The sequence below is a fragment of the Vombatus ursinus genome, unplaced genomic scaffold (assembly GCF_900497805.2).
Source record: "Vombatus ursinus unplaced genomic scaffold, bare-nosed wombat genome assembly UNPS02014802.1, whole genome shotgun sequence".
Classification (NCBI taxonomy): Eukaryota; Metazoa; Chordata; class Mammalia; order Diprotodontia; family Vombatidae; genus Vombatus; species Vombatus ursinus.
In genome coordinates, this window is record NW_020954580.1 from 5,527,998 (window position 1) to 5,549,073 (window position 21,076).

Genomic DNA, 21,076 nt, shown 5'->3' on the forward strand with positions numbered 1-21,076 from the left:
ATAGGGCTTAGCTAATCCTTAAAGTATTTGCCTCTTTAGTCCTTTCTTCTTGAACTTTCTCTCCTGAGGATTGCATGAGTGGCCTTCTAACTCCACTTAACTCCCTGGGCAGGCAGGGTCAGGTTTCACACCAAACCAACTACTTTTCAGGGTTACGAAGCATTACTTCCACCCTCCAGTACTTCCCTCCAACCACCAGTCACATTAAAAACCCAGACTGGACTTCACGAGGCTCCTTTTCAAAACCTCCTGGGAAAGAGAGGAAGGGACTTTTCATACCGAACAGACTGACCCTCTGACTCTTACTGGAAAACTTCAGGAAATGATATTGAGAAGCCAAGGCTCTTGAAGCTGAAACTAGGATAAGCATTACCTCGAGCTGGTTTGGACAAGAGAAAGCAAAGAATAGTAGACTCAGTAACCAATCTTGGATGTAGCTTTATTCAAAGAGCCTTTGAAAAACTGGGTACTAGGACTGGAGATTAGGCATTAGGAAGAAGCAGGGAAAGGAGTGTGTGAGAGTGTGTGTGTGTGTGTGTGTGTGTGTGTGTGTGTGTGTGTGTGTAAGACAGAGAGAGAAAATCAGACAGATTCAAGGAGAGAAAGAGAGAGAGAATGGTAAAGGAACAGCTTAAGTATGTTTCAGTATATATGTCTGGCCTGGGCCAGGGCTTGTGGGTTGTGTTAGGAGGCAGGGGGCTGACTAAGATGACCTCTGACTGCCCCTATCTCCATCTCCACTGTTCAGGAAGAAAAGAACCACAGTGTCAGCTTCTAGCTATTGTGCCTGGACAGGTGGCTCAGCACTTTCCATTCTGCCGAGGGGTTGGGGGTCAGGCGTGGGTGGGAGCCGGGCCAGGGCTGGAGGGCCTGCTAGCTTCTTGTTTCCTGGGGCGACTAACAGGACTAGACAGCAACCTGCCCGCTGACTCAGCTCAGCTGTCCCAGCTGGGCCTGGGGGCTACAGAGGGAGGACTATAAAGGCCCTTTCCCAATGTCAGCCTCTCACGGTCGAGCACCCAACTTGTCAACAGCCCCAGAGTTGCCTGAGTCCACCCTGTGAGTACTAGGCATCCAGGGGCTGAAGGACTTAGGACGGGAAGACGAGAATCTGAAGAGAAATCGGGGGCTGGGAAAGGCATTGAAAATAAGGAGAGCCTGTCCGTCCTTCCTCTCCACCATACCCCCCCCCAGCCTCAATTCACTTTGGTCGATGGACCAACCCCAAAGACCTCATTTTCAGCTGTCTCCTTCCTGACCCTTTGGGGGCTGCATCCCGAGAAGAAGCCGCAGCTCGGGGGAATTCCTAGTCTAGGAAGTTACAGGGATAGTTCAGAGTGAAGGTGGCAGATGTATCCGCCGTACAAGAGAACCTCTTGAGGCCCGCGATCCCGCCTGCCTCTGATCCCAGGCTGGACATCGGATAGCTCCAGGAAACCAGGCGCCTACACGCTGATGCCTAAGCCAGGAGTTTGTCCATCTCGTTGCAGGTAGCATGAGCGGCACCCTGTCCCAGGGCTCAAGCCCAGCCCGCCTCACTCTGTGGGAGGAAGAAAATTTCCAGGGCCGCCGCTGTGAGCTCATGAGCGACTGTTCCAGCATCCGAGAGCTTAGCGGCTTTCGCAGGGTGCGCTCTGTCAAGGTGGAAAGCGGCGCGTGAGTCACCCCATTCTTCATCCTCCCAGCCCCCACCCAAAAAACCCCTGATATTCTCCCCCCCCGAACTACTTACCTAGGTCCCAAACTCGGAGATCCTGACTCCAAACGCCAAACCTTTAAAGCCTAGACTCTTAGGACCCAGAAATGAAATCGGGCCACTCCCAAAGGTCTTTCGGGAAAGTAGCATAGTCAGACTCACTGCTGGTAGGACCTGAAATCTCATTCTCAGTCAGGAGTAGTCGTTACAAAAGAGGGAAAGGGTTTGGGTCCTGCCAAGCTCCCTGCTCTATGGGAGGCGATGGGGTGGTGCTGGAGAGAGTAGCAACTCCTCCCCCACATCCTCTCCCAGATGGGTGGGCTTCGAGTACCCGGATTTCCAGGGCCAGCAGTTCATCCTAGAGAAGGGCGACTATCCTCGGTCTACTGCGTGGAGCGGCAGCAGCGGTTATCGAACCGACCAGCTTCTTTCCTTCCGGCCTCTGCTCTGCGCTGTGAGTCCCGTCCCCCCAAACCCCTACTCCACCGCAGCTGCCCGGGAGCTCCAGCTCTAAGAACCTATTACAAGCACCTCCCCCTACTGCACCCAGACAAGTACCCTGCTCCCTGCATCCCAAGGTGCCCTCAGACCCCAAGGTTCTAAGCAGAATGACCTGGAGTAGCTTTGACTGGTTTGGGAGGGGGGTAGAGAGTGGTCACCCCCCGGGGCTTCACTTAGGGTATTGTGAGGAGGGCAAAATAAGGCTCGATTTAGATTAGAGGTGTGGTCAAAAATGCAGTAAAAATCAGGGTTAGAGTGTGTGTGGTGGTGGGTGAGGATTAGCGAACAGGGTTAGGATTGGAGTCAAAAGACAATTACCAGAAGGCCAGTCTTCTATATATGTTGAATTTCTTTGTTGGATATGTTGATTTTAATGAATATAGGGCTGTGGAATTGGAGGGGGAGGGGAAGGAGACAGAGGAAAAGCAAAGAAGGAGATGCTGAGAGTGCAGTGCTATCTATCTCTGATGACTTCCTTCCCTTATGCTTTGAGAGTCAATTCAATAGGGATGGGGAAGAACTCTAGACTGTGGACAGACTTTCATGGGCTACAGGATCTAAAGTTGGAAGGAATCTTAGAACCCATTTAGGGCAACTCCAACCCTTTACCAATGAGAAAACTGAGAAAGGTGAGGCAAAGCGCCCAAGTAAACAGCAGGGCTAATATTGGAACCCAGGTCTTTGGACTTCATTGAAACCTAGTGCTCTTTCCCCTGTGGGTGCTATTCATTCCTGTTAAGTTACCTCACCTACCCAAGTCTTAGTTTCCTTGATTGCATTTGAAGTCATCTTCTGCGTGTAAAACACCATGCTAGATGTGGCTGGACATCTAGAGGTGGATGTAACACAGACCCTGGTCTTGAGGAACTTAAACTTTACTGGGAGGGAGAACAAATATACAAATGACTATTATAAGAGGGAGAATTAGATAAATGCAAATGAGAGGTCCAGGAAAAGTGCTATTCAAAATTTGGGGAGGGCAAGATCACTTTCACTAAGGGTTCCAGGAAGGCTTTATGAAGAAGGTGGAATCCAATTTGGGCCTTGAAAAGGAGAGGGACTTCAACAAATAAAGATGGAGTGATATTAATCCCTTCTAGGCATATAAAGAGTGGGCAAAGATGAGCATAATGGAAATTGTGAGCTGAAAGTGAGGGACTGAAAAAAGCCTAGTCTAGCCTGGCTCATGCTTAGCTGAAAAAGAGCAGTCTGAGATAAGGCTGAACAGTGAGACAATATTTATAAAGTGTTTTGCATACCTTAAAGCACTATATAAATGCCAATTATTGTTACGATCATTATTACAGAGAGCTTTGAATAGCAGAGTCAGAATTTATACTTTATGCAGTAAACAATGGAAACCACTGAAGAGTTTTAAATAGAAGAGTCTTGGGTCATTGGAAAGAGAATGTGAGAGCTGGAATAGGAAGCAGGAAGACCAGATAAGGGGTTGTTACAAGTCTGGGGGAGAAGAGATAAACTTAACCAGGTGTTTGACAGGAGTGTAAATGAAAGGCCAGATTCCAGTGATATCTCAGAGGTAGAAAAATCAGGACTTGCCTGTTGAATAGGTTTGAAAAGTGAGAGAGAAGAGGCAAAGATGACTTTAGCTTAGAAGCCTGAGACACTGGGAGAATGATAGTTTCTTTTTTTTTTTTTCTTTTGGTGAGGAACAGGGTTAAGTGACTTGTCCAGAGTCACACAGCTAGTAAATGTCAAGTGTCTGAGGTTAGATTTGACCTCAGATCTTCCTGACTTCAGGGCTAGTGCTATCTCTACTTTGCCACCTAGCTACCCCAGAATGGTAGTTTCATCAATAGGGATAGAGAAGTTGGAGAAATCCTTTGCGGCTCTGATATGCTTGTTATCCTCAGAATAACCCCCAGCATCCACACCTCATAAAGTCCATGAAAGAAGGGTTCAACTAAGAGACCCAGGCCTTAATCTTGTCCTGGAGGCTTGAAATGTAGAATTAGGAAATTGACTAGACTCTTCTCATCGCTCCCTGGGTGCAGTTGTACATGGGTTGAGGGAGAGAAATGGAAGTGTATATGTCTATGTATGTGTTAGTTTGCTTGTTATGGCAGGAGGGAGGATTAGTGCCACCTTTCTGAGGAGGGTAGAAGAGGCATCTGCCTTCTCAACCTCCCTTCCACCTTCTCTTTGGGCCCTCAGAATCACAGTGACAGCCGAGTGACCCTTTATGAGGGTGAAAACTTCCAGGGCTGCAAGTTTGAGTTGAGTGATGACTATCCATCCCTGCCTGCCATGGGCTGGGCCAGCAAGGATGTGGGCTCCCTCAAAGTCACCTCAGGAGCGTGAGTGCTGGGGACTGGGGTGGGGAACTGAATGAAAGGGGTTGGTGGGAAGCAGAAGACAAGGGAAATGGATGGAGAAAGAGACAGTAATTAGGAGGGCAACAAGAAAGGGATTTGAGAGATGGAGTCTAGGGATGCATGATGGAAAAGGGGGAACAGGAAAACTGGGACCAGGAAGGGGTGATAGGGAAGGATGATCATGGAGATAAAGAACTGAAAAAAGGTGATGGGGAAAGGAGGACAGAGAAATAGGGCACTAAGGAGAAGTGATCAGGAAATGTAGTACTTGGAGTCAGGAAACTGGGCAAAGATGATAGGCAAGGGAGGACAGGGAGAACAAAGAAGTAAGGACCAGTAAGGATGATGGCTCCCACAAGGGAGGGAAATATGGTGTCCATAGATGCCCAGCACAGATGGCGTGGAGGAAGATGCCAAAGACCCTTTGTGACCCATTCCTTTTTCTCCATGTTCCTAGGTGGGTAGGCTACCAATATCCTGGCTTCCGGGGCTACCAGTATGTGTTGGAACAGGACCGGCATAGTGGAGAGTTTCGAAAATACAGCGAGTTTGGTACCCAGGCCCATACCAATCAGCTGCAATCCATCCGAAGAGTCCAGCACTAGATTTGGCTGTATTTGCCCCCATTACAGGGTCTCCATGAGCATCTGATACATCTGGACCCAGAACCATCAATAAAGGCACTGAATTTGCCTCACCCATTCACATTTCTCTGCATCATCTGGAAGTTTCAGTAGGGACAAGACACTTCGAACCTCAGGGCCTGTCCTCATTCTCCCTGTCCACCCATAGAGTTAGTTCACCTCATTCATTTGTCTTTCTCCATATACAATGGCCTCCATCCCTTCTATCTACCCCCTCCCATTCTGCCTGACAAAGATTTTTCAAATAGAAAAGATTTAATAACTTTCCTCAGTCTCTTTTAACATGTCCCTCAGCTTTCTGTCAGGAATTTCCTCCTGCTGTCTCTTTATTTCTTCTTGCTGTGATACCAGCAAACTTTTCTAGCCTGACCCTGTATGCCAGGGAGATGAGAAGTGAATACTTACTCTCCCATTATTATAATATTCCTTCAAAGATCAGAAATTTATTATTTACTACTTGACTCCCAGTTTTCTCCTCTGTGGCATTTTGAAGCCTGTCTGGCCTCACATGCCCCCGTATTTTTCTTTGTCTATAGAATATGACTTCACCTATCCTGTGAGCTCTTGTCTGAGAATGACTGGAGTGTCAGAGGAAACATGAGTAGGTAGGGAACTCCTTACAATTCCCATTACACTATAGTCAATCATAGGCACTTTCTGAGTTAAGATCAAGGAGGTGTCAATTCCTGGTTTACTCTGGCTCCACTCTGGTTCTCAGATCATGTTCTGAACCCTCTGCCTTCATCCCACCACCTTCCACTCAAATACACAACCACTTCTTCCCTGAATTTCAACAGTTTTCTTATGCTTGTTTTTCTAGACAACATGCAATGGCATTCCCTTTTGGAAAGGAGAGCCAAAGGATAGGAAGAGAAGGAACTGGGAAATAGTGTCAGTCTTTTAGGAACCCAGGCATCCCAGTCTCTGTAATTTGGTACTGAGGCAGTTAAGTGCTGCAGCGGAAAGAGTGCTGGGCCTGGAATCAGGAAAGCCTGAATTCAAATCAGACTTCAGACACTTCCTATCTGTGTGACCCTGGGAAAATCACTTTTGTCTCAGTTTCCCCAACTGTAAAATGGAGTTAATAACAGCACCTACCTCACAGGGTTGTTGTAAGGATCAAATGAGATATTTGTAAAGTACTTAGAAGAATGCCTGGCACACAGTAGGTGCTTAATAAATTCATATTTCCCTTCCTTTGATTCAGGATACCCCACTCAGGGGACCTGGAAAGACAGGCCTACAGAATCTGATTTTGTCACTGTAGGCAAATAACTCAATCTCTCTGAGCCTCAAACTCCTCATTTGCAAAATGGAGATAGTATAGATAAAATGAAGCTGATGTTCAGCTCACATGAAATGATGTTTGTAGAGTACATTCTGAGATCTTAAATATACCAGGAGAGGATTTGCAAACTAGGGCAGTTGTAGCTGCCACCTCCCTAAGAAAAATTACCTGTTAATAATAGTTAGCATTCATACAGTGCTTTGAGATTTGCACAATGCTTTATAAATGTTGCCTCATTATATACCCATTACAACCAGGTGGGAAGCAGATTATTTTATTATCACCATTTTACATATGAGGGAACTGAGAAAAACAGAGTTTAAGTGACTTGCCCAGGGTCACACAGCTAGTTAAGTGTCTGAGGTTGTATTAGAACTCCAGTCTTCCTTGCTCCAAGTCTAGTGCTCTATCCACTGTGCTCCCTAACTACAATTAGAGAGTGGAATCTCCCCAAGACTCTTAATTGAACCATTTGTTGTTAGGATCTGGACAGTAGTATATTTGGGCCCAGAGCTATGATTTCTAGTGTCCAGAAGAACCTAGAATCCCACATGACCAGTGTATTTTGACTAGGAATTCTCCACCCCACCCCAAGGCCTGACCTTCTCAGAGTTGTTCTATGCTAACCATGTTAAGGATCTGATCTATGAGTTGATCTGGAACTCCCAGCAAGGAACCTTCCTTCACTAATACAGATCAATTGCAACACATCTGCTTTACAACTTTGAGTCATATGTTGGGGTTTTTTTGGAGGGGGACCACTTACAAGTTAAGTGAATTGCCTGGGGTGACCCAGTCAGCATGGGTTAATGGTGGAACTTGAACTCAGGTCTTCCTGACTCTAAAACCAGCTGTCTATTAGGCTAACTTTCCAAGGGAGTATTAGAATTTTAAGGAAGTAAACTTTTAAAATCTGCAGAATGACTAATTTGTAGGATGTGGCTGGAAGATTCTTGGATTCTCACCTCCCATCCAGATTCCAGAAGAGTGGCACTGTGATGTAAAGAGCAGTGGATTAGGAGTTGGAAAGCCTGAGTTTGAATATTGTATCTGCTACTCACTATCTGATCATGGGCAAGTCATTTCCCTCTGTGGGTCTGTTTTCTCCTTTGTAAAATTAGAGGTTGGACTAAAATGACCTATCAAGACCCTTCTGGTTTTAAATTAATGATCCTAAGGACAGGAGTAAGTGATCTGGGCCCCATTTCAAAGAGATTGCCATCCCTGATGAATAATTAGAGCTTCCAAAAGTGGCATGAGCTACTTTGTGATATAGTGAGTTCTTCAGCACCAGAGGGTTGCAAGCAGAGGCTCTACAATATGACTTGTGGGTTATATCATCAAGAAGATTTCTGAGGGATAGCATGAGAAGTGGAGATCATGGTAGATTTATAATCAGGAATATCTGAGCCTCAGTTTCCTCATTTGTAAAATGGAGATAATAATACCTATAGCTCTTATCTCAAAGAGTCAATGTTTGGCTCAAATGAGATGATACATGTAAACCTTTGTAAACCTTGAAGCACTATAGGATTGCTAGCTATTATTTTTCCAGCCTTGGATAGGAGGCTGATTCAATTACAGAATCTCAGTGGAAAGGAAACATAGGGGTTGTCTTAGTTCAGATACTCCCCACACCACAACACTCCCCAGAGACCTGAACCAGAGTAAAAAGAAATTGGGAAATATTTAACAAAATAAAAATACAACAAAACATAATGTTAATGTGTCTTTCTAAGTCCATATTGCAGCCTGCAGAGATCCTTATGTATGATTTAGTGGTCTCCTTGACACTAATGCTTTAGCCCATAGCATGCATGAATAAGAATTGTCTGGATAGAAGGACTCATAATGGAAAATGCTATTCACATCCAGAGAAAGAACTTACGGAGTCCGAATGCAGATGGAAGCATACTATTTTCACTTTCCTTATTTTTTGTGTTTTTTTTCCTCTTGATCTGTTTCTTCTCTCACAACATGACTAATATGGAAATTTGTTTATATGATTGCACTTATATAACCTGTACCAAATTGCTTACCATCTTGGAGGGGAGGGGAAGGGAAGGGAGAGAGAAACTTTGGGACTCAAAAATTTTTTTTAAATGAATATTAAAAATTGTCTTTACATGTAATTAGAAAAAATAAAATACTGTTTAAGAATTGTCTGTATAAAATACCCCACTAGCAGTCATGGAGTCTTTCCTTGAAAATCCTTTAATAAAGGTGATCACACTCCCTCCTTTGGCAGCCCATTCTATTTTGAGATGGTTCTGATTGTTATGAAAGTTTGCCTTATGTGGAGCTGAATCTGCCTTCACAGCTTACAGTTGCTGCTCCTAGTTCTATACCCTGTGGACAAGAAGGACAAGCCTAATAGCTATTCTATGTAACAGCCCTTCAAAAACAGATCTCAGGCCTCCCTTCTCTGAATTCCCTTCCAATTCTATGATTCTGGACACAGAAAAGACTGGGTACCACAACATAACTGACCAATCAATAAACATTCATTAAGCCCCTACATGTACCAGGTACTAGTCTAAGTAATTCTCATTTGATCCTCACAATCCTTCTTTGTAGGTGCTACTATTATTCCCATAATACAGGTGAGGAAACTGAGGTTAAGTGACTTGCTCAAGGTTACACATGTAGGAAGTGTCTGAGACCAGATATGAACTCAATTTTTCCTGACACCAAGCCCAACACTCTCTCCACTGTGCCATCTAGAAGAATAGGGTAGCACCAAGGAGGCAAGGTAGAAATGGTGGCAGGAGGGCCCTAAGTTCCTTTCTCTCTATCTTCCCTCCCCCCTACCCAGAAACCTTGGTATTACTGACAAGGAATAATTTATCAGTCCAAAGGAGACCTAGACTTGTTGGGGGTAGGAGAGAGTTGTGGTAGCAACAAATACGGTATCTTTTCAGAGGATATGGGATAAGCAGCAAGCAGAGTTCTGGGGGGTATCAAAAGGAAAATATCTTGGACAGTTATCTCAGTCAAGACCTTTCCCCATTTGTAATGCATGTGGAGAACTTTGGTCAAGTAAAATGTGGTTTGGAGAGAGACAAATGTGGAGGGCAGGGGCAAATGGAGAGCAACCTATGACAGACATTAATTAGCAGAATTTTCCCATTGTGCTAAGGTTGAGATGAATTGGGTGTCAGGATACCTAACTTTCAGTTCTGCCTTTGTCAAAGATTATGGTATACTAAGTGACAGTTGGCCTTGGAAACCGGGAGACCTGGGTTCATACCCCTTCTCTAAGCTATGCAGGCCTCTGAGAAATAGCAGCTATGTGATTCTGGGCAAGTCACTCAACCTCCTCACATCTAGGCAATCCCCTGAGACTAAAAGTTGCAAAGAAAGTACCAACTTGCATTGGTAGCTAGAGTTTCTTCAATTAGGGAGTTCCTAAGGAACTGAGAGTTCAGCCCCCTATCGTTGTCCACTAGATTATCTAAAACTTAGTATTCTTTGAAGCTCTGGCATTCTGGCCATTGCCAGATCTCAGACACAGTGCTCTGTGCTTGGATTTCCTCTGACTGGACCCTTGTTGAGCACCAAAGGGTTTAGGCTCCCCTCAATCTTCTGGGCTTCTTTGGCTCTTCCATGCATCTTTGTTCTGTGACTTGGTTGACTAGATTTCTGGGGATCATGCGTCCTCCCAGCATCCCTAGTAATAGGGACCAGCCACATTATCTTCCCCCTCAAGGGATGAGGCTTAGGTCTGAAGGAGACAGGATCAGCCAGGCCACCCACTTACATGGGTTATGGGAGTGGGGGGGAGGTATCCAGGATCCACTCTCTTGAACTCAGACTGGTCTAGGATTGTGGTTGGATAGCAGTGCCAGGCTGTCAAGAAATACCACACCAGGAGTTCTGACAATCCTCCAGTCTTACATCTCCATTCAATTTCCCTGAGCTGGAAAAGAGCAGAGACTGGTAATAGTGGTAATAGTGGTTAGAAGTGATTTTCCCATGACTGCCAGAAAGGAGAGAATCATTGTCCCTCCAAGGGCTGGACCTCAGTACTAGGTTACCTCTCAAGTTACTTTTGACTTTAGAGGCATCCTGCCCTTTTCTGACTCAGTGGTCCTGTCTAAACCTGAAGATGGTGAGATCCTGCCCCCTCTCCTTCCCAAGACTAAGTCCAGTGTTACTTCTTCTAGGGCCCTCCCCACCCAGAGATTCGTTCCCTCCCCCAACCAATTCCATCCCCAAAGGAATACTTTGGCTTCTGCTCAGATAGATTGGGAGAGATCTCTGGCTTCAAGGCACTTGGGATAGGGGAGAGAGCTGGAGAGAAAGGGGACCTGGGTCCCTACTGCCACCCTCTCCACCCCTGTGTTCTGGCTCTAAGCCTCCAATCTCTTTGCTGGACTTGGGGAAGCCAGAGACTGAGATCCTCAGGCCCAAGGTCCAATTACCTCACGACCCCAAAGATTAGAGCCACATAATAACCCAAGGAGTGGAGTTCCTCACCTTGTGTCCTAAATTCCCCGCCTCCACCTTCCCCCTCCACGCCTCCAGAAAATCCTCCATGAAACTGGATGATTCTCCAGAGCCTCCCCACACTACTTACTACTGCCTCTCCCTTATACTCAGATTTTTTTCTCCTCGGGATCTCGCAGGAGGTTAGAGGCTTTTCTTAGACACGGGTCTACCCCACCGACCCGCACCCCATTCCTGCTCCTGCCTCAGGGCTCCTCCGATTCTTTCTGCCAATATTTCAGCTCTTCCCGGTACTCAGTGCTCTCCCCTGGTTTTCAGCTGCCGGTAGGGCTTTACGAAGACTCAGGACGCTGAGAGAGCGTGTCATCCTAGAGAAGAAGGCGAGCACAAGGCGAGGGAGAGGGCATATATTTTGTCTTCCCACAGTCCTGGCCTTTGGGGATTGACCCAAAGGAAATCGCATTTGGAGAGGAATGGGTGCTGCGCTCTCTCAGCGAGTGGTGCTCACTCGTCACCAGCCTCTCTATTCTCAGTCCTCCCAAGAGCTTTTGGGGAAGGAGGAAGAACAGGACAGAAGTGGAAGCGGCCTGGGGGTGGGGGGTGGGATGCAAAGCCTGCCAAAGGGCCTTTATTTTGTCCCTAGTTTTAATGTCCATTCCTTCTGGTATTTTCTCCTTTCTGTGTACAAGTTGCTAAAACGAAATAAATGAGGTTTGAGATCCCTGACTGGGAGACATTAAGTCTGGGTAAACCACTGCCAGGTCTCCCCAAATCCCTAAACGCCCAGGGTGGAGATCGAAAACTACTGTGTATATGTCTTCGGTGACTCTAGAGTGGAGGGTGAACAGGACCCACACTCCATCCGCAGAGGTGGATGCCCAGTGATATTTACTTGATACAGTAGGGAGGAAAGATTGGGATGGGGAGAAAAAGAGAGGGTATATAAGAAAGGGAAAGAGAGGAGGGAGGGGGGGGAGAGAGAGAGAGAGAGAGAGAGAGAGAGAGAGAGAGAGAGAGAGAGAGAGAGAGAGAGAGAGAAGAAGAAGAAGAAGAAGAAGAAGAAGAAGAAGAAGAAGAAGAAGAAAGGCAGAGAGAGGAGAGAGGAGAAAGGCAGAAAGAGGGAAGGAGAAGGGCGAAAGGGAGGGAGAGATGGAGATGGAAAAAGAAGAAAAGGGAGAAAGCGAGATGAGGGAGGTAGTTAAAAAGTGAGAGGGTGATAGAAGATGGCCAGGAAAGAGAAAAATGGAGAGGGCATGAGGGAAGAGAAAAAATGAGGAAAAGAGAGGTTAGAAAGGATAGAAAACAGAGAAAAATGCTGACAGAGTGCTGCAGAGAGTCAGGAAATGAGGAAAAACTAGAAGCAGACAGAAAGACAGGAATAAATATTAGACAATGACAGAAAACAGAAAAACAAAGAAATAAGAAAATAGGGAGGGAGATGGAGGCCGTGACAGGTACAGGAAAAGTGAGAACAGAGACAGGAGAAAGGGCAGAGTTGGATGAGATACAGAGACAAGGAAAGGAAAGAGAGAGAGAAAAGGAGAAAAGAAAAGAGGGGATGGGGATGAAGAAGAAAAGGAAAGGAGAGAATTTGAAAGAGGGGAAGAGGAGGGAGGCTGGACTAGATGACCTTTAAGGTCCCTTCTAGACTAATATTCTATGGGTCCATGAGGAAGAAAGAGGAAGAGCTGGGGGGGGGGGGGGGGGGTATGAAGGGAGGCGGGGAGGAGATAAGGGGAGCGGCAGATCGGGCTGGGAGCGGAGAGACGGGAGAGAGGGAGCGCTGGGGAGAGGGAGGGAAGCGGAAATTTAAAAGTGAAGATGGAGATAACGCAGCCAGGAGACGGGAGGGAGGGAAGAGAAGGGAGGGGATAGGAGGGGAAAGGAAGAGAATGAAGGGGAGGAGGGGGAAAGGAACGGTGAATACAAGGGGATTTGAGACTTTGGGGGAAAGCGAAGCTGGGAATTTGGGGGAAAAGAGTGGGAATGGGGCCCCTTGTCAAATTGAACCCTGTACCCCTAATCCTGGCCCTCCCAGTCTCTCTGGCTTTCCTCTAAACTCACTGTTTGCAAAGACTCAAGAAGGCGGAAAATGGGTCCCTGCACCCCCGTTCCCCGCTAGCTCGGCCCAGCCCATCCGAGCCCAAGTCTTCCCTGCCCCTCTGTCCCCCATTTCCTCCTGGCCTCCCAATGTGTCTACTTGGTCACGGTAAGGGGCGGGGGGAGGATGCGGGGGGCAGGGGGCGCTGCTCGGCTGCGCTCGACAGCAGGGACTTTATTGCGATGGGGCCGATAAGAGGGGAGGGGGGGGTTCCGAGGCGGCAGCACTTTAATTAAAAAGGAAATTGCGGCCTCGGCCCGAGACGCGGGAAGGGGGACAGGAGAATAGGGGGGCTGGGGGCGGGTCTCCAGGAAGCCCCTGTGTGAGCACCGCCCCAGGCCCTCCCTCCAGCCTCCTAGACCGCCAGGCCTCCCAACCCCCCCCCCGCACCCCAGGGTGCCCCCTCCCCTCGGCCGGGCTAGGCCTAGCTCCATCTCCTCCTCCTGGGTGAAGGCGGCGGCGGCGGCGGCCTCTGGAGGGTCTCGGGGGCCCCGGAGCGCAGTGCCTGCCCTCCCCCGCCCCTGGCCGGACCGGCCCCCCTACACCCACCTCCCACCTCCCAGTTCCGAGGCGGCGATGAGACAGAGCGGCGCCTCCCAGCCCCTGCTGCTGAACATGTACCTGCCAGGTGACCTGAAGGGTCCGGCTGGGGAAAGCGGCTGGGAGGAGGCACAGGGCCAGGGGCCTGGGATTTTCGGGACTATGGGTGCTTGGGGAGCAGTGTAGGGGGAGAGGGTTGAAGGACTAGGAGATTGTGGTCTTATTGGGTGAGGAACTGGGTCTGGGGATCCAGGGGTCTTGAGGATGGATGGGACGAGGGGGGGGGACGGCGGATTGGGAGGTTCAAAGGCTGAAGGCTGGGGGATCAAGGACAGAGGGCTGAAGAGCTGTGTACTGTGGGAACGAAAACTCAGAGGAACCTGACACACCCCCACCCCTAGGATCAACCGCACCGGCCTTTCCTCACCTTTCTTTTATCCTTCTACCTTTCTGTCAGACTTAAATGCTCCATCCTCTCCACTGAGGTTCCTGGTCCGCTTTTTAATCCCTGGGGCTGCGCAAATCGAATCATTGACGCTCTTTCCTTTTGAGTGTCGGGGCTCCCTTTCCCTGTCTCGACTGCCGTCTCTCTCTCCGGCTCCTGGTCGGTTCTCTGGGCCCCAGCACCCCCTATATAAGGAACCCGCCAGCTCGGTCGGAAAGCGGATTTCCTTTTTCCTGGACGCGTTTCCTGACTTGGGCTCCACTGAGGCACTCAGCTCCTCTCAGCGCCGCGCCGCGCCACCGCAGGATCTGGGGGAGAAGGAGCAAAGCTGGCCGGGCTGCGGGGCAGAGGGAGCGTTGGAGGCCTGGGCCAGTGTACCTGCCACACCCTGTTCTGCCACCCCAGTACCTCGGCTCTGCGCTTTGAGGAGCGTCTGCTTCTCTAGGGTCCCGGAATCCTCTGGTCTCCTCCTAGAGAGCCTACATTCCTCCCTAAGTTCCTTCCCCACACCCCCTACGCCCTTGGATATCCTCCCAACAACCTCTGCACTTTAGAGTCTTCACCCTATGTCCCTTGCCCCTTCGATGTTCTTTCTTTCTTTTCCTCCTCAAGTCTTCTGTCCACATAGTCTCCTCCCTATATGACCCCTTCCCTCTTGGTTTTCTTGCGTCTGGTTCCTGATTTTCTCCCCACACCCACTGTGCTCTCACATTTTCTCAGAACCCTTGTAAGCCCGAATGAAGTCGAAGCCCTTACAACCTCAGGTGTCCCCTCTGGTCCTTTTGGCCCTCCCTTCTCCTAGCTCCTCTATCTGCTCCCAAGAAGACCCTAAACAGCTTCTCTTTCCCATTCAGATCCTGTTGGGGAGAGTCTTTTCAAAGAAGGAAAGAGTGGCTGGGGGCCGCTGAGCCCCGCAGTGCAGAAAGGTGAGTGTTCTGGTTCGAGAACCAGCCGAACTAAGAGACCAGGGATGCTGGGAGGGGCGAGTCTGTCTGAGGGGTGAGGGCACACCCGAAAGAGCTAGCTCTGACTGGGAAGCACTCATGAACTGGGGATAGAAAAGATATGTGTGGCAAAATTTAGACAAAGGGCAAGTCCTTAGTGCAAATTTACTGGAGCTCAGGCCTAGGTTTGAACAGATACAAGAACACTGACAGAAGCACAAGAGGCAGGAGCAGTGGAGGCTGGCTGGAGAAACAGACCCAGAGACAGAAGTCAAATGGCTACTTTCGAGTTTGGGGCCTTCTCGGAGGGCAGTTCTTCGTTCCTTACAAAGACTCTTGGAGTTAGGCAGCGCAGGTATTACTGCCTCCATTTTAGAAACGAGGAAACTGGAGATCAGAAGATGAAGCTTCTTTATCATAGCTGGCAAGTGCCAGAGCCAGAACTGGTCCCCAGATCTCCCGATTCCCAATAGCCTTCCAGGGCAATCTCATTGCTTCTAGAGAGGCAACCGAAAATTTCGGGAGAGGCCCCACTTGGGGAGGAAGGGGGAAAGGGCAAGAGTTCGTGTGGAGGGGTATTTTTCTACTTTGCTCCTGTTGATGCAATCTTGGGACATTCGTCCCTAAAAGTCTGATCCAGAGGTGAGGGCTGGAGAGCAACTTTTCTCTGGCTCTGAAAGAGATCGGAAGAAAGGCCTAGCCGACGAGACAGGGGGAGAATAGGACAAGCTGTTTATCAGACAGAACAAATTCTACAGCCAGTGACGTCACCGCGTTGATGTCAATGATGTCTCTGGCCCTGGTGCTGCTGAGAAAGCTCGAAAGGCGGGGTGGGGGGGGTGGGGGGACGGGACGGGGGTGGGGAAGGGACAGGACGGGTGAGGGTGGTCAGATTAACCAATGAGATTTAGGTGGACTAAACCTGGGCAGAGAGCTCGGGGAAATATGGAGACAACTTGAGGGGGAAGGAAGAGGGTCATATCTGTTTTGGCCTCATTGGTTCTAATACCTGGGATAGCCATTCTTTGGCTTTTCGTTCTGATTTATCTGGAATATTACTTCGTTAAGATTCAGGGAGATGCGAGGTGTGGGTGTCCTCACGTGGCCTCATGACAACAGGATCTGGAACCCCAAACCCCCAATATCAGGTCCCATTGCGGGGTTCACGCTCATCGCTCACTGACCCTGCCCCTCTCCAGTCCCGGCAGAGGATCCGACTGACTAGCATTGACTCTCCGGGAGCAGGAGTAAAGGGGCCCGGACGCTGTCCGCAGCCTGGATTCTTCGAACTCCTCATTCCTGGCCTCCTCGAGCTTTGTATAGACATGTAGACCGAAGTGGGGAGGGGAACTTTGAGGTCGCTTCAGAAAGGAACAATTGAAAAAGGAGGAGAGGTTTTCTCCTGAGTAGAAGTGAAAGAAGAATTTTAATAGGTCAAGAAAAAAGTGTTTGCTTCATTTCGCTTTTCTAACAGAGGCTTGAGAGACGCCTGGTCTTTTCAGATGCTAGAGCTGAGCATCAGAAAAGCTGCTCAGGGTCTGATAGAGAGTGCAGAAAAGGAGAAGGTCACAGGGACCATAAGGAAGGACACCTGGGGCTGTAAGGGACTTGGGACTCGATTAGGGTTCTGAGAAGATGTAAGAGCCGAAGGGGTTTGGGGAGGAAATCAGGAACCGGGCACAAGCGGAAAACAATTTTTTTTTTAGAAAAGCTTTATGAGGGAAGGGCGTTTGGATCCTGATTTCATTTATGTAATAAGCCCCTTCCCCCAAGAAAGCTCCATCTACCAATGCAGCTGCAGAACAGACAATTGTTAGGGACAACTGCTTAGGGAGCTGCCTAGTGTCGGAAGAGGTGAAGTGATTTGCCCAAGGTCACACCTCCAGGATGTGTCATAAGCTCTATTTGAACCCAAGTCTTCCTGACTCCAAGGCTGGCTTCTTTTTCCACGAGTGAGGCCCAAGGTAGAGACTGCGGTAATAGCACACAGTTTACCAAAAGTCTTAGTTCAAAACATCCCTGCAGAGAATAGGTAGTGCAAAATTATCACGCCCCCCCCCCCCATTTTACTCACGAGGAAAGTTAACCCGGAAGTTAAGTTGTCACTGAGCTGAGACCCAAACTGGTTAAGGAACTCAGCGATAAGGGTCCTCATCAGGATGTCTACAATCTACAGTGGGACCCCAGGTGTTTTCTCAGTCGCCTGTCCTGTCTACCCCAAAGGGAGTTTACCTTCTTCCCAAGCTGACCTCCACCCTCTTTAGGGACGAGGGACTCTCAAAGGAATTTGCTAAGCCTTAAGGCACTGGCATTTAAAAAGGCATGCAGAGGATGGAGTGGGAAGACTCTCAGCCCCGAGACAGGCAGACAGGCAGACAGACAGACAAACAGAGGGAGGGGCGGTAGAGATCATCCCTACCTGAACTCAGAGTAGAGTAGACAAAGTAGGTGGTGGGACACTAATGTAGAGCACCCATATTGACCCACCAGCCTAGCTGGACTTGGGACAAGGCGCAGTCTGTCCCACTGGGTCTCCCCCTTCGTTCTGAGCTCTCTACCCCCTCGGGCCCCCGTGGGAGGAGGGTCAGCTGCAGGGGGGTGGGGGAGGGGGGAGAGCTCTGTGGCACCAGTCCTCAAAGTGACACGCGCAACCTTGCCTCGCCTCGCGAGTCCGTCGCCACTGAACCAGCCTGCCTTGTGTCCCCGCGCGCAGGCAGCGGCCAGATCCAGCTTTGGCAGTTCCTGCTGGAGCTGCTGGCGGACCGGGCGAACGCCGGCTGCATCGCGTGGGAGGGCGGCCACGGCGAGTTCAAGCTGACCGACCCCGACGAGGTGGCGAGGCGCTGGGGCGAGCGCAAGAGCAAGCCTAACATGAATTACGACAAGCTGAGCCGGGCGCTGCGCTACTACTACGACAAGAACATCATGAGCAAAGTTCACGGAAAGCGCTACGCCTACCGCTTCGACTTCCAGGGCCTGGCCCAAGCCTGCCAGCCCCCGCCCTCTCACGCCCACGCCCATGCCGCGGCCGCAGCGGCAGCCGCTGCTGCCGCAGCCCACGACGGCGCGCTCTACAAGCTGCCCGCAGCCTTGGCGCCTTTGCCTTTCCCTGGCCTCTCCAAACTCAACCTCGTGGCGGCCTCCGCCGGGGTGGCCCCCGCTAGCTTCTCTTATTGGCCGGGCCCGGCCCCTGCGGCAGCGGCAACCGCCGCTGCGGCTGCGGCAGCTCTCTATCCCAACCCCGGCCTCCAGCCTCCCCCCGGGCCCTTCGGGGCTGTGGCCACCACCTCGCACCTCGGAGGGGTGGGGGGGCATTATCACTGAGGAGGTCCTCCCGCCGCCTCTAGCCTCGGCTCTTGACCTTAGGAGGAGCCTCCAAATCTCTCTGCTCTTCTATGCCCTCAACCCTCCAAGGTTAAAGAGCCTTCTCAATCTTTCTCCAGTTCCAGCTTACTCCTGACTATTTAGAGGACTTCGCACCCCTAATCTTCCCTGTTCTCTTTCCATTCTTGAAACGTTGGGGAGCCAGCTTCTTTCCACTTTTTCTCATCACCACCTGACTTAAACAGCCTAAGCAGTGAGTCCCCGAGCCCTCTGGCCTCATCTCCCGTCGGTGATATCGGCACTCCATTCACTTGGCGGGATCCCAGCACTGTCTTATCTCCTCTCCTCTTCCCACTGAAGGCAGTTTGAGAAAGTGGCGGGAGCGAGGGGAGCGGCGAGTCACAGTGGGGCTTTCTTGATGTCCCGATTCCTCCTGTAAGTAGTAGCTCCATCCTTGCCACCTTCCCTCTGGTCCTAGTCGGCGCACGTGTTTCTATTTTCCTTCAAGCCCCTATTAAAATGTCTAATCTGTCTCCCAGGCTACTGTCTCTTTCTCTTTTTAAATTGTTTTGAGCTGAGGGGTGAGGATAACACACACACACACACACACACAGGTATGTAACTCAGGTTTACAAAGCACTTTCTTCACAACTATTTTGTGAGGCAAGCAATGCAAGTATCATTACCCGGTTTTACGTAAGATGAAACTGTGACTCATAAAGGGCAAGATATTTACCGACGGCTACACACATTGTTAATAATGAGCCTGGGACTTCTAAGTGCAAACACTAGGTTCTTTCCCTTACATTGCTCTAAAAGACTTGTGAAAGAAAAAAAAAAGGAGCCTACTAGAGAATGTTCTTCATTAAACTAAATTTGGAAAGAGACAGATACGTTCCCTAGGAACATTGTTCTAATTTTACATTCACTGTCTTCGTTCTAACTGATTCTGACCCTATTTCTCTTTGATTCTCCCGCCTCTGCCCTTCAGGGTCTTAGGAACCTGTCTCCTTTCATAGATCTCTGGCGCTCTCTCCTGGTTGTATAGGGCATAACTAAAGAGCTCTGATTTCCCTAAGCTCCTGGAGGTAATAAGATCTTAGCAGTTCTTACTTCAAGTGCTTCAGTGTCTACTATTCCTATCTCTATTTTTGGCCCCAAAGGCATGAAAACCCTTACTCTACTTTACAGGTGGAGTGGGAAGCTCCTGGCACAGGACTCACCATTGACAAGATTATAAAGACTTGAGGTTTCAGTCAATCCACAAGTTATCAAACACCTAACTCATTTGTGGCAGGGCGTTAGAGACATCCTGGTGCAGAGGACAGCCCTAGTTCTAGAGTCAGAAGACTATGCTAGCACTGCTACTTACTAGTGTGTGACTTTGGGGGAGTCACTTAAACTCTCGGTGCCTCAATCTCCTTATTTGTAAGAAAAGAAGCTTGAACTAGATGATCTCTAAGATCTCAAGATCTAAGAACACAAAATCCTATGAACTTGACCTGTGGGGCCCATCATGTTCACTCTGATTTACTCCCCTGTCAGCTGAGTGGGCTACCTGTCCCACAGTACCCTTAATCACTCCAGTTTTTAAATCTTTTCAAAGTGTTGGAATGTGCATTCACATGTATGTGTAAAGTACTTAGAAGGCTTTTGTAAAGTGTCCTATGGTGGCAGGAGAGTTGCAATTTAAGGCAAGATAAAGATATGAATCCCTAATTATTAAATTTCAGGACAGAGTCCTGAATTGGGTGTGATGGGACTGGAAAGGTATTGGGAGGAGGGGAGAGAGGCGAGACCATACTTGGCTCTGAAATCACACTATGGTCATTGCCCCCACGACTCTCATATTCTAGTAGGGAGAGACAACATGCAAATGACTGTGCATTCAAGATATAGATAATGTAAATAAATGAAAGATAATCTTATAAGAAAGGCACTAGCCTGGAGGGATACTAGGAAAGGTCTACAGAAGTTCACAACCTGTTGCAAAAAAATTTAAAAAAAAAAACAACTTGAGAAAGGGAGCTACCTAATTAGTAGAAAGAGCCTTCACCTGCACATCAGAAGACCTAACACTAGCCCTGGCCCTACTGTGAACTCAGCTAGTTTGATATCAGTTTGGAAAGAGAACCCTGCAGGAGGGTATCCAGGAAAGGATGCTTGCCCCAAAACAACACTGTTTGTCAGTGACTTGGATAAAATAACAGAGGGCATGTCTCTCAGACTGGCACAAGACAATGCTGGGAGGGAGTGAGAGTTGAAAGAGATCCTGACAGTCTAGAGCATGGGTCTAAATCTAATGAGATGAAATTTAGTAGAGAAAAAATAAATTTTTACACAGGTTTTTAAAATCTACTTTTCACATTCAAGCTACGTGAAACATGATTGGAGAACAGTTTATCTGCAAAAGATTGGTGGTGTTCAGTGGGCTACGAGCTCAGTGTGAGTCAACAATGGGATATGGTGGCCAAAAAAGCTAGTTGAATATTGGGCCACATTGGAGCACCGTGAAGCAATGTAAAGAAGCAACATGATCAGAGCTAAAGGGGTGATAATACAGAGTCCTGCTGGTCTAGTCAGACCACTTGTAGCATATAGTGTTTGTCTAGTTTGGCATGCCACATTTTAGGAAGAACACTGATAAACTGGAGAGTATGCAGAGGAGGGTAACCAGCATGATCAAGTCAACTAGTATTTATTAAGCACCTACTGTGTGCTTCGGGGATGGGGGGGAGTTGTTTGTTGTTCAGTCATTACAGTTGCATTTGACTCTTAGTGACCCCACTTGAGGTTTTCTTGGCAAAG

The 21,076-nt window shown here is 48.8% G+C and overlaps 2 protein-coding genes across 3 annotated transcripts; both read left to right on the plus strand.

Moving 5' to 3' along the window:
- Positions 1-298: 298 nt before the first annotated feature.
- On the plus strand, positions 299-5,200 carry CRYBA2 (crystallin beta A2). Of its 2 annotated transcripts, XM_027873797.1 has the most exons (5): positions 299-1,059; positions 1,491-1,656; positions 2,009-2,150; positions 4,373-4,515; positions 4,991-5,200. In XM_027873797.1, exons 2-5 carry the CDS (start codon positions 1,496-1,498, stop codon positions 5,136-5,138), a joined length of 594 nt encoding a protein of 197 aa, XP_027729598.1. In that variant the 5' UTR covers positions 299-1,059; positions 1,491-1,495; the 3' UTR covers positions 5,139-5,200. The 2 variants fall into 2 exon arrangements, with proteins under 2 accessions (XP_027729598.1, XP_027729597.1); XM_027873796.1 differs by having other exon boundaries at positions 299-1,656.
- An 8,356-nt stretch (positions 5,201-13,556) lies between these two features.
- Positions 13,557-18,268, plus strand: FEV (FEV, ETS transcription factor). Its single transcript, XM_027873461.1, has 3 exons — positions 13,557-13,643; positions 14,855-14,926; positions 17,658-18,268. Exons 1-3 carry the CDS (start codon positions 13,592-13,594, stop codon positions 18,266-18,268), a joined length of 735 nt encoding a protein of 244 aa, XP_027729262.1. The 5' UTR covers positions 13,557-13,591.
- Positions 18,269-21,076: the final 2,808 nt, after the last annotated feature.